This window comes from Trichomycterus rosablanca, chromosome 14 (genome assembly GCF_030014385.1).
Source record: "Trichomycterus rosablanca isolate fTriRos1 chromosome 14, fTriRos1.hap1, whole genome shotgun sequence".
NCBI lineage: Eukaryota > Metazoa > Chordata > Actinopteri > Siluriformes > Trichomycteridae > Trichomycterus > Trichomycterus rosablanca.
Window position 1 is genome coordinate 4,863,216 of NC_086001.1, and position 12,474 is coordinate 4,875,689.

Below are 12,474 nucleotides of genomic sequence, written 5' to 3' on the forward strand. Positions count from 1 at the left end.
GCCTATCCATCCATCCATCCATCTAGCTGTCCATCCGTCCGTCTATCTATCTATCTATCTATCTATCTATCTATCTATCTATCTATCTATCTATCTATCTATCTATCTATCTATCTATCTATCTATCAATCTCTCTATTCATCCATCCATCCTTCTATCCATCCATCTATTTGTCTATCTATTTAAACTATATTCAAACTATCGAAGCACATTAGTGTAAACAGTTATCTGTTGTTTATCCTTTGAGTATACAACACAGTGCATATTTTTCACCAGTGTTGATGTGTATTTGCGGGATTCACCTTATACCAGTACTCCTGTTGCGTCTGCTGTTCTTGCTGTTTGACCCATATTGGTTTGGACATCTACCATGGATATAGGTTTGGGTGTGGATGATAGGATGGAGTAGGATAGGATGAATTACCTACCAGTTGTTTCCCTAAGTGTCCACAAGTGTGTGCTAGTTATCATTGGTTCTGGGTTCTGCTGGGTTCTGTCTGTGTAAGATATACACTGTATGGACACCTGATGATGAATATGGACCCCCCACCCCATTGCTGCATTAACAGCCTCCACTTTTTGCAATATTATAAATGCACCCTACATGAACAAACATATATAGACATACCACCTAATTATTGAATTCTGGTAGTAGCCACCCCCACGTCAAGCTTGTATACAATCACTCATATAAAAATCATTATTACTTCTTGACTGTACCCCTGTGCTCAAAGTGAAATCCATCAAGACATGTATTAGTCTGGGGAGCCCTGACCTCAACCCCACTTTGGGACAAATTGAAATGTAGATTGTAAGTCAGGCCTGCTCATCCAGACATACATTTTGCCACCTAGCAAGAATTTGTTCTTAAAGGAACTTATAAGGAATGAAATGGAAATAAAGCGGGTCCATCAAGACATGGATCAGTCTGGGGCGCCCTGACCTCAACCCCACTGAACACCTTTGGAACTAATTAAAATGTAGATTAAAAGTCTTCCCATATAAGTGGAGGCTGCTGTAGCTGCAAAAAAGGCAAGGGAGGGAAAGGGAGGGGGGTATTCCATATTAAAGCACATTTATTGAAATGTCCAAGCAGCTCAATAGTCATGTGTCCACATACTTTTGGCTATATTCATATTTACGTTTACATTTTCAGCATTTAGCAGACGCCTTTATCCAAAGCGACTTACATTACAGTTACAGTATACAGTCTGAGCAATTGAGGGTTAAGGGCCTTGCTCAAAGGCCCAACAGCAGCAACCTGGCAGTGGTGGGGTTTGAACCAGTGACCCTCTGACCACTGGTCCAGTACCTTAACCACTAGGCTACAGCTGGTGGTTTATATACACATTATTATGACCACTTCCTACTTTCCGCGGTGGCAGGGCGTAGCTCATGAAGGAAGTCATGTTTTGTGAGCTGGAATATTAGGTGTTCGATAGGCTGTCTGCACATACTGTATATCCCTCGTTACTGGGGTGGATGGAATCTTCCAGCAAGACAATGCGACACGTCACACGGCTAGAAATGTCCGACATTGGTTGAAAAAGCATGACCAAGACTTCCAAGTACTACCCTGGCTCCTTGATTCCCCAGACTTGAACTTAACTGAGCAACTCAATTGAGTCGTGTTTACTCTATGGATCCTCCCCCACGACCCCTCCAGCAGCTGTGGGATGCACTGCAGTCAGCGTGGCTCCAGATAGCTGTGACAACCTACCACTCCCAGCCTGTCTAGCTGCCGTCTGTGCTGCACACAGCGGTCACTCTGGATATTAGCTGGTGGTCATAATAATGTGACTGTGTATATTGCGCATGCATAAACATACAAATTCACCTGAAACACTTCTTTCTAGACCCTTCTATCTTTTTTCTTTTTTCCTGTTTCTTTAAAAGCTCCACCCTGATATTCCTGACTGTGCACCTTTGCCCCGTCTCCAAGCAGTCACCAGTGAATGGTTATGTCTCACTTTGGGCACCCTACCCCCTTCTTCCTGTAGCAGTGGAGCTCCACCCACCTTTCCACCCCTTTCCATCATCCATCACTCCTTAGTTCCCTATCTACCCACTCCTGCACCACAAAGCCGAACCAATCAAGCACCAATCACATTTGAGTCTTTATCGCCGCCTCCTCCTCTTGTGTCTCCGCTGCTCCAATGTTGTTCCCCCCACATATTTAATGGCAGAGAAGGTTTCCAACCTGCACAGATAACGCTGTTAAACAAGAACTTGAAGTCAGATCAGAATCAAGAGCTTCACATCATAGAGGTACATGAAACACACGCTCAGCATCCTGCATCGATAAAATCTGAATCCATGGAGTTGGAAAAGATGCTCCCTTGGCGATGTGCGCCGTTGCCCATCGAGTCATCATCCATCAATTTGTCTAACCAATTCAACAGCTTGGACAACATGCTAGTTCCAGCTGTTTGCTTAACTCTGGAGAAACATCAGACCAACAGCAAACTGGAAAGCAAAGACGAAAAGATGGACAGCAAACAGGTTGAGAAGCTCCTGTCCATCCTGTCCATCATACAGAATCATAAATCAGATCCTCCCAGCCCGGTCTCTGAGAGCTCTGAGACTGAACTTCCAGTCTTGTTCATACAAGAGGAGAGTGATGAGCCAAACAGATCTGCTGCTTTCAAATCTATAAACAAGGATTCAAAACTAGAGGTAGAGTGACATCACGTGACATCACTTATTACAATACTGTGTTTTCTGGGCTATAAGACACACGTTTTGCCACCTAGCAAGAACTTCTTCTTGAAGGAACTTGTAAGGAATGAAATGGAAAAAAAAAATACCAGGGTGTGTCCAAAATAATGATCTGTAACTACTAAGTAAATGCCAGGAATTAGAATGGGCTGTGTTCCAAACCCCACCTTGTAGTGCTAGATAGTGTGTAACTATGCCATTGGTAGATGTCAGAAGTTCTAAACTTCACATGGCTAGCAAATGGGCAAATATTTTAGTTAAGTGTAAAGTCATGTTTTGTGAATTGCTCAAGTGTTGTAGGAGGTGAGGAATTATATATATATATAAAACGGACCTCCATTTAATAGACAAAATCTGGAAAATCTGGTCTGATTGTCCACTAGCCAGCGCACGTCTCTCTGTTTACGTAAGTGATAGGCTTTATTTTTGTTGGGAGGCTCGCTTTGTTCTCGCCTTTATTTCAGTGTTTTATGCTTCATTTTTGCAAGTTCTAGTTCTTAGTTATGCTCCAGTAGCACCAGCAGTGCTTCAGACTCAGAATAATAGAAATATATATATATATACACCGATCAGCCATAACATTATGACCACCTTCCTAATATTGTGTTGGTCTCCCTTTTGCTGCCAAACAGCCCTGCAACTGCGATGCTCTGTGTATTCTGACAGCTTTCTATCAGAACCAGCATTTTGAGCTACAGTAGCTCGTCTGTTGGATCAGGCCACACAGGCTTCACTCCTCATGTGCATCAGTGAACTTTGGCCACCCATGACCTTGTCGCTGGTTTACCATGGTTCTTTCCTTGGACCACTTTTGATAGATACTGACCACTGCAGACCGAGAACACCCCACAAGAGCTGCAGTTTTGAAGATGCTCTGACCCAGTCGTCTAGCTATCACAATTTGGCCCTCGTCAAACTCGCTCAAATCCTCACGCTTGTCCATTTTCCTACTTCTAACAAATCAACTGTGAGGATAAAATGTTCACTTGCTGCCCCACTAACAGGTGCCGTGATGAAGAGATAATCAGTGTTATTCACTTCACCTGTCAGTGGCCATAATGTTATGCTTGGTTGGTGTATATATAAATATGGGTGCTAAAAGAATTGTCTGCTACAGTCATGAACACATAAATGCTAGGTTTTGCATCAGAGAAGTGGTGTGTTGTTCCCAGTGAGAGAAAATGCAAGGAGAACTGAATCAAATGGTAGGCCAATTTCTAAAATATGGATTTCAAAGCTTGAGGCTGTTTACTTAAATAGTTTTGCTTGTGTTTTGAAGTAAAATTGTCTGGTGTGTGTTCACCAGCGGCTGTATTTCCTCTAAATCTAAGAGAATAGTCACATTAATTCCGTGGTCTGTTTATGATCAATTTTTGCAAAGAATTTCACCAAACATGATCTAGTTTGAGAACGACTTACAGTCTGGAAAATACAGTATCTAATTACCTCTAATTTGGGATTCTGAGTGATTCGTGCCTTGTGTTATAAGAAACGTGTGTAATTTGTTCACTGTCCTTCTCCCTGCCAGGCTGAGGTATCAACTCCTGCCATGCATCTTTTATCAAAGCTCTCCTCATCACCTCCACCATCCTCCTCTTCAGCCTCTCTTGTGTCTTCTAGCTTTTCTCCTGCTTACCTTCCTTCTACATTTAAATCATCTGTCTGTTCCACACCGCCTCCTTCTCCTGTCCGTTTGGCACTCACCAAGACTCCCACATCCATCCCTTTACCAACTTCCTCATCATCATGTCTCCCTCTGTCTGAAACAGAGCAGGGCGTCTCCTCTTCCTCTTCCTCTTGCTCTCCTCCACCATTTTTTCTCACCTCTCTTTCGCCCCGTCATACTCCTTTCTCTTCTCGATCCCATCTTTCCCATCCTGCACGTCTTTCTTCATCTCCTTTCTCATCCAACCACATCTCGGTTTCATCTTCAAATCATCTTCCTTCCCGCTCCCTTTCTCCTCCCATCCCTTCCACGCATCCCCCATTTTACCCCTCAAGGCAGCCGCTCCTCCCCACCATCCCTGCCTCCCCACCTTCCTCCCCTACATCTCCCACAGTTCCACTTTTATCTCCCATTCAGCCCTCAGAAGACACTGCGTCTATCACAGTACCGCACTTCACTCCTCTTCTTCCATTAGAGTGGACGACTACACCAACTGCACCACCCATAACTTCTAACTCATACCCAACTGCATCACCCACAGCTTCTTCCTTGAACCAAGCTATATCACCCACAGATTTGTCCTCAAGCCAAACATCTCCCACAACTTCTCACTTATACCCAACTGCACCACCCACAACTTCTCTCTTATACCCAACTGCACCACCCACAGCTTATTCCTCAGACCGAGCTACATCACTCCCATCTTCTTCCTCAAGCCGAACATCTCCCACAAATTCTTCCACAAACCGATCTACATCACCCACAGCTTTTTCTTCATACCCAACTGCATCACCCACAGCTTCTTCCTTGAACCAAACATCTTCCACAAATTCTCGCTTATACCCAACCACATCACCCACAGCTTCTTCCTCAAACCAAACATCACCCACACCTCTTTCCTCAAATCGATCTACATCACCCACAGCTTCTTCCTTAAACCAAGCTATATTACTCACAGCTTTGTACTCAAACCAAACATCACTCACAGCTTTTTCCTCAGAACAAACATCTCCCACAACGTCTTACTTATACTCAACTGCATCACCCACAGCTACTTTCTCAAACCAAACATCTCCCACAACTTCTCACTTATACCCAACTACATCACCCACAGCTTCTTCCTCAGACCGAGCTACATCACCCACAGGTATTCTCATTGACCAAACTACAAACACCACAGTCCCTCATATAGAGAAATATTTTCCTTCTTTAGACAGAACTACATTGTTCCCATTCTCACCATCTGCTTACACCCCTTTATTAGACCAAACTTCATCCACCACAATTCCTTCCTCCTGTCCTATGGTACACTTGAATCATTGTCTATCTCACACATGTCCTGACTCTCTGTCTATCGCTCTATCAAAGCTAACTACATCTCCCACAATTCCTACCTCTTCTAAAATGTGTCCATCAGACCAAACTACATCAGTTCAGTGCTCAGGTCAAAATACAGCTGCAGTTCCACTGTCCTCACCCAGGTCTCACTCAGACGTAACTACATCTCTAACAGACCTACCTTACTTGGATTGTACTACAGCTAATGCAGATCCACTCCGCTCCTGCACCACCCACACTGAGCAAATGTTACCCTCATCATCTGTACCTTCCTCAGAGCAATCTACATCCAATACACTTCCACTGTCTTCTCCTCGGTCCTCTCCCACAATTCCTCTCTCAGAGCACACTTCATCTCCCACAACTCCATCCTCATCACCTGTCCCTTCTACTAAGCAAACCACATCCCTCACATCTTCTACCTGCTCATCTTCATCCGGCTCTGTGTCTCCTCCACCATCCTCCCCTCCTGCCTTGATTCGTTCCTCTGTTGTTCCACCTTTTCATCGTACACAGCACCGTTCTCCTCACATTAAGGTAAAATAGAGACAGTGTGCCGCTCTGTGCTAGCTTTGCTTTGTGGAATTACACCTCACCCCCGAGTGTCTGCACAGGCAGGAATGTGCTAGCAGCATGTGATGAGTGAAGCTGAGATGTCTGAATGCCATGGCACTGCAAGGTCGACTCAGTGTGGTGTTCAGTTCTATTATTATACCTAACGTGTGCTGTTGTTGGGTTGGTGATAAAAATGTAATTAAAAATAGACAGAGCTGATTCACAAGTCATTGCACATTAACAAGACATGCACTGTTTTCAACTAACAGTTTTTGAAGGAAGCAAATGTTCACAGATCCTTGCTGAGCCTTTAGTTAATGTTTCCATTGTACCCAATCATTATAGCATCACTTGTTTTAAATATTTTCTTGACATTTCACAGCATTTCTTCAAATCAATAAATTTGATATGATGAAGGCATCATCTCTTCAAGTGATGTTTAAATTAAACAGTTCATAAACCACCGATTGCTGTTTTTATTTCCATTTTAAATTTTTTGTTCTTCATGACGTCTCTTACAAGTGTATGTAAACCTTTGACCTCAACTGTGTGTCTACCTCTAAACTGAACAATGTGGCTCTAACAACCTGAAGCTTAACCATCGGTTGCATAATTAGCATGGAGGTTGACATTAACAGACTGCTTTTAAGTGCATCGTGTGTGTGTGTGTGTGTGTAAGAGAGAGAGAAAGCATAGCGAGTCTGATGAAAGCTGTGGCTCTTTCAGACGGTTTATAATCAGACAGCGGTGGTTGATGGGAAGCCTCCACGCAGCCCTGTCTCCAGCAGGAGGCGCGGTTTATCACCCACTATGTCCAGTAGATCACGCAGGGTAGGACGAAGTGTGCCGTGACACTAGCAGCAGTGCAGGCTGGGAAATGAAGTCCCCTCTAATGCCTTCCTTTCCCTTGTTTGAAGTTCTTTATGACGTGTGTGCATGGATGAAGACGGAGTCTGTGATTATATTTTGTTTTGTGTGTTGACCGTGAGGGTGGAGTGACTTTCTGATCAGACCAGCAACAGTGATGTAATGATTAATAAATAAATACTGATATTTATCCCCTCCCCCTTTCTTTCTTTCTTTCTTTCTTTCTTTCTTTCTTTCTTTCTTTCTTTCTTTCTTTCTTTCTTTCTTTCTTTCTTTCTTTTTTTCTTTCTCTCCCTTTCTTCCCATTTCTTTCTCTTTTTTTCTGTCTCTCTCACAGAGGATAATGCACGATTCACAGCATGCAGCTGGAGAGCCGTAAGTCATCATTATGAAATATTAATAACTATTACTATGTATTGTTGTATGCAAACATTTTTATATCTCCAGTTCACCTCACTTGCACATCTTTGGACTGTGGGAGGAAACCCGAGCTCTCGGAGGAACCCCACACAGACACGGGGAGAACATGCAAAATCCGCTCCAGCTGGGAATCAAACCCATGACCTTCTTGCTGTGAAACGACAGTGCTACCCACCCAGCCCAACATTGAGACAATGTCTATTGTAAAAAGCGCTATTCAAATACATTTGATGCCATATAAATACATTTTAACTGCTACACTGAGGCCCAGTGATGGATTGGTGTCTCTCCAGGGTGTGATACTGCATTGCACCCAGTGATTATGGGTGGGCTATTTATTACCGGGCCGCACAGAAAGATTGAATAATTAGAGATAGCTAGAAAAGCAGTTTTCACTGCTTCTATTTTGGGTGTTATTGTCCTATTGTCACCCCTAGGTGGGAGCAGTGTAAGAAGCTCGTTTTACATCGTTTGTGAGCAATATTATTAAATCCTTCCTTCCCCGCCAGTCTGTGAAATTATATCTTATATGAAACTGGATTGTGGTGCAAAAAAGGTTGGGAAACGCTGATCTAAGACACTTCCGATCGTGCAGGTTCCAGGCTGTGTATAACTACGTACCTCGCAACGAAGATGAGCTGGAGCTGCGAGAAGGTGACGTGGTCGATGTAGTGGAGAAGTGTGATGATGGCTGGTTTGTAGGTGGGTGAAACACGTTAAGTTGCTTTAACAGATAAATACACAGGACCAGTTGGTGTTAGATAGTTTTTTTATTAAAACAATTATTTTAAAACTGTATTTTACATTTACTCAGGCTTTCTTTGTCTTATATTAAAGATCTGAAACAATAAAGCATGACAAATTTGCAGAAACATAAGAAATCAGGAGTGGAAACCATGTAACTGAGCTAACGATGAGTTTTTTTGTCTGATCGTTAGGAAAATCTCGGAGGAGTCGGATGTTCGGAACGTTCCCAGGAAACTACGTTAAGACTCTTTAATGAAGAATACAGCACAACCCATCGAGACCTGATGGGGAACTCGACCCTGAGAGTGTGTGATTGTGTTTGTGCGTGAGTGTGTGTCTGCTTTCCTATGTGTGTGTGTGTGTCTATTCTCATGCAAAAACAAGCTCTCACTAGCCATTTACACATTTCCATTTTCCTCTCAGTTCAAGATTAGTTTTTCTTTCTGAACGACTGATTTAGCTGCGCAAGTTGTGATATTTTTCAAAAAGCAATAGTTCATCTTTGCGGATAGAAGAGGGGTTCAATTAGTTTTGGAGAAAGATGATGATAGAAAAGTGACCATGTGTGACAGATCACCATTCAAGACTGTAATATTGGATCGTTTTTGGCTCAGTTTAATCTGAATAATAATGTATATGTTTAAAACTAAAATCCCAGTATGGTGGTGCAGCAGGTAAAGGGACCATCTAGGCTGTTATCAGTGAAAGGTACCAAAGCCGACATCTGACACGAAGGCGTATATCAGAATTTCAGAGAGACACATGCTGCCATGAGTGTGACATCTTTTCCCTGGTAGTCTGTCGATATTTCAGCAAGACAATGCCAGGTCTCATGCTGCACGAACTACACCAGTGTGGCTTCATAGACAAAGAGTGTTTGTGCCCGACTGTATGTACTAAATGTATGGATGCATAATGAAGAAAGGAATCAATTAAAGGCGACTGTGGACTACAGAGCAGCTGAAGCCTTGAAGCAAGAACAAACTAAAATAACTACATTAGCAAAATTTTGTCCTCATCCTCATTTTCCAAATGATTAAGTGTATATAATAGGAGAAGTGGTAAACATACACCAACTTTTTTTAGGTTTTTGCAGACAATTTGTGTTTCTGTTGCATTTTACAGAATGCCCCAACTTGTAAGGACATAGGGTTTATACTTTGCCTACTAGGGATTGCATTGACACAATTGTTACAATAATCTCAAAATACGATGCTGAACAACCTTATTAGGACACTGTTCTTACTACGTCCTAATAATCCTTTAACTATACATTTTTTCTAACTAAAAAAAGTAGAAATGTAACCACAAACCACAATTTTTTTCTACTGTTCTTAGGGAGTTTAAAGCTACGTTAATTTAGTGGCACCTTATTTTATATTTTTCCTCTTTTTCTCAAATTTTCCCCGCAATTTTCTCCCCTAATCTAGTCGTATCCAATTACCTTGATTGCGTTATGCTTCACCTCTACCTATACAACCCTCCACTGCTGACTGAGAAGCTTCACAACTGACACACACACCCCCGACACGTGTGCAGTACCGGCCACCTCTTTTCACCTCCAGAGGTGAGTTCATATGCGGATCAGCCTTGTGCATGGAGAGCCACACCCTGATCAGCATTATTTCCCAACTCTGCGCAGGTGCCATCAGTCAGCCAGCAGAGGACGTAATTGCACCAGTTAGAGAGGAACCCTGGTCCGGCTTTTCCATCCCTGAATAACAGCCAATCGTTGTTCATGTGGCCGCCCAGCCGGGTGGCAGAGCTAATATTCGATACAATGTATTCGAAATCCCAGCTCTGGTGTGCTAGCATATTTTACCGCTGTGCCACCTGAGCGGCCCAACTGTGGAACCTTATTGTATTTTTTACATCATTTTAGATTAAAAAACAGTTTGGATTCATCCTAATAATCCTTTAACTAGTTTTTTTTTCTAATTAAAAATAGAAGAAATTTAACCACAATCAAATTTTTAAGTGTTCCCAGTGGGTTTAAAGCTACGTTGACTTACTGGCATCTTATTGTATTTATTTATTTATCATTTTAGATTGGGACATTTTAAATGTGGTTTAATAAGTGTATGGGCTCATAGCCGAATACAAGCTAATAGAGCTAATCGAATTCACAAAATGTGCAGCACAAGCGCATTCTGATCATCGCAGCACAGTGACTCTGTAGCTGTTGCATGTTCTCTTTTATTGCTCACAGTTTGAGTGTGTTTATCTCCGGTCTGTCAATGCAGAGCGACAAAATAAATAACTCTCCAAGCCAGAGCTAGTCTGGCATTTCAGACATATTTAACATATGAAACATCAGCCGTACATTCATCAACTGTTTATGACAATAAAGCCTCAGGACTGATGTGTGGGTGAGTCTGTCTTTCCCAGGAGAACTGATGTTTAAAACCTCCTGTGTACTGTATGGATACATGCTTGTGTTGTGTTGGTGTCACTTTTCATTTGCATTTATAAGTGTTACTAGCCCAGCAGTTGTAAACACATGAAGGATGTAAAGAAATAAGTCGTCATTATTTATCCACCACTACATGCTGCTTATAGGAAGTATTTGTTCTAAATTAATCATATCCATGTAAGATGGAGTGTTAGAGACTGGGTGTAATGCAACACTGGTGTATGGTGCATTCTCAGAATACATTGAATTTATTTAACAGTTTTTAAATAAAACCAACAACATTGAACTATTTAATAATATATTTTGGAGACCTGTTAATAGCTAGCCCTGTCCAGGAAGTACGGTGGCAGAGCCAGCACATACCCAGTGTTTTTTATGTAATTCTATGGCCACTGTGGTGAAATCCAAGTGATTCAGCTATTTATATTTCATTTACCTTCATGTATGATTATTGTAATGCTTGTTAGCATATTCAATGTGAAGCTAATGTAATTTAGCTACTAGCTAACTGAGAACATTGTTGAAATTCTTGATAATTAAAGAGGTTTTATGAAAAACAAAGGCTTGCTAGCACATAACTAATAGTTGTGTGCTACCTCATGCCCTTTGTTAGCAGCAATGATAATTAAAAGGACTATTTTAGCTAACTGAAAGCAGTTTTGATTTCGGGGGGACGACACTCAAATATAAAGATGTTAGAGGTGATAAAGGGTAACGTTTTTGTATTGTTACAGATTTGTGTATTGCATGAATTTGTATGCAAAACTCTGAACTGTCCTATTAGCCACGTTTTGTCAGTGTGGCTTTGGTAACCATGAACATCACTTTGTAAGAACCAAGTAGCATTCATTTATTTGATAAGTAATTAATATTATGCTTGTGTTTGCCTTAACAAAATGGTTAAAATAGACCACATGTAGTCAATTCATTACAGTTACTGTGTTAGAGGTGTAGTGACACCCTGCAATACTCGAGTTATCTGGTTCTGTACTTGCTTTGTGTTTGTTTTATCACATCATTTCACATCACTGGTTCTTTTGTATATTTACAGGACGTACTTGCTTTATAAAGTACTTTTGATCACATCTTCATTGCTTGGAGTTTTATTTGATTTTCATTGCATCCAATAAGCATGTGCCAATATTTAACTACATAATTTAGTTCACCTATGATTAAACATAAAAGTAAAATAAAACAGTTTTTCTCTAATTTCAGATGTGAGTACTTACTAAAGAGGTGGGTCACCAAAGCTTTTATGAAATTTACGTTTTTTTGACTCCACTGAACCACAGTAGAAGCCCTTTTCCAAATGAATAAAATGTGGAACAGTGATTAGTCTATTTAAGAGAGGCCATCCTGCTGAATTTCCTTCAGAAATTCATTTAAAAACAGAGTTAGCTTGTGACTGAGTTTTCCAAAGTACTGTATCTATTACAGTAGCAGAACAGTTTATTATGCAGTGTCGTCTAATGGCTGATGTGATGCTGAAAACAGGTTGAGATCTCTCCAGATTCTCTGAATCTTTTTACAATATTATGCACGGTAGATGGTGAAAGACCTAAATTATTGATTGACACTAAGTGGTGAGCCATGACACATCTTTTGGTGCTTTTTGGTGAATGAGACCCTCAGCTGTTAACAATTCACTTCAAAACATTGTAACCTGAGTATTGTATTGTCAATTTTTTGACCACGTACCAACTTTTTTACATATGTAACATGTACATACTATAGCAGAGGGCTTCATCTA

At 41.4% G+C, this 12,474-nt stretch overlaps 1 protein-coding gene across 1 annotated transcript in view; it reads left to right on the forward strand.

Annotated features, from left to right (window-relative positions):
* Nucleotides 1–11,809, forward strand: part of sorbs2a (sorbin and SH3 domain containing 2a) — a 51,366-nt gene extending 39,557 nt beyond the window's left edge. Inside the window, exons 22-24 of the mRNA XM_063009181.1 lie at nt 7,482–7,519; nt 8,160–8,266; nt 8,503–11,809. Of these exons, the coding sequence (XP_062865251.1) occupies nt 7,482–7,519; nt 8,160–8,266; nt 8,503–8,564 (207 nt within the window). The 3' untranslated portion in view covers nt 8,565–11,809. The remainder of the gene's footprint in view (nt 1–7,481; nt 7,520–8,159; nt 8,267–8,502) is intronic.
* Nucleotides 11,810–12,474: the final 665 nt, after the last annotated feature.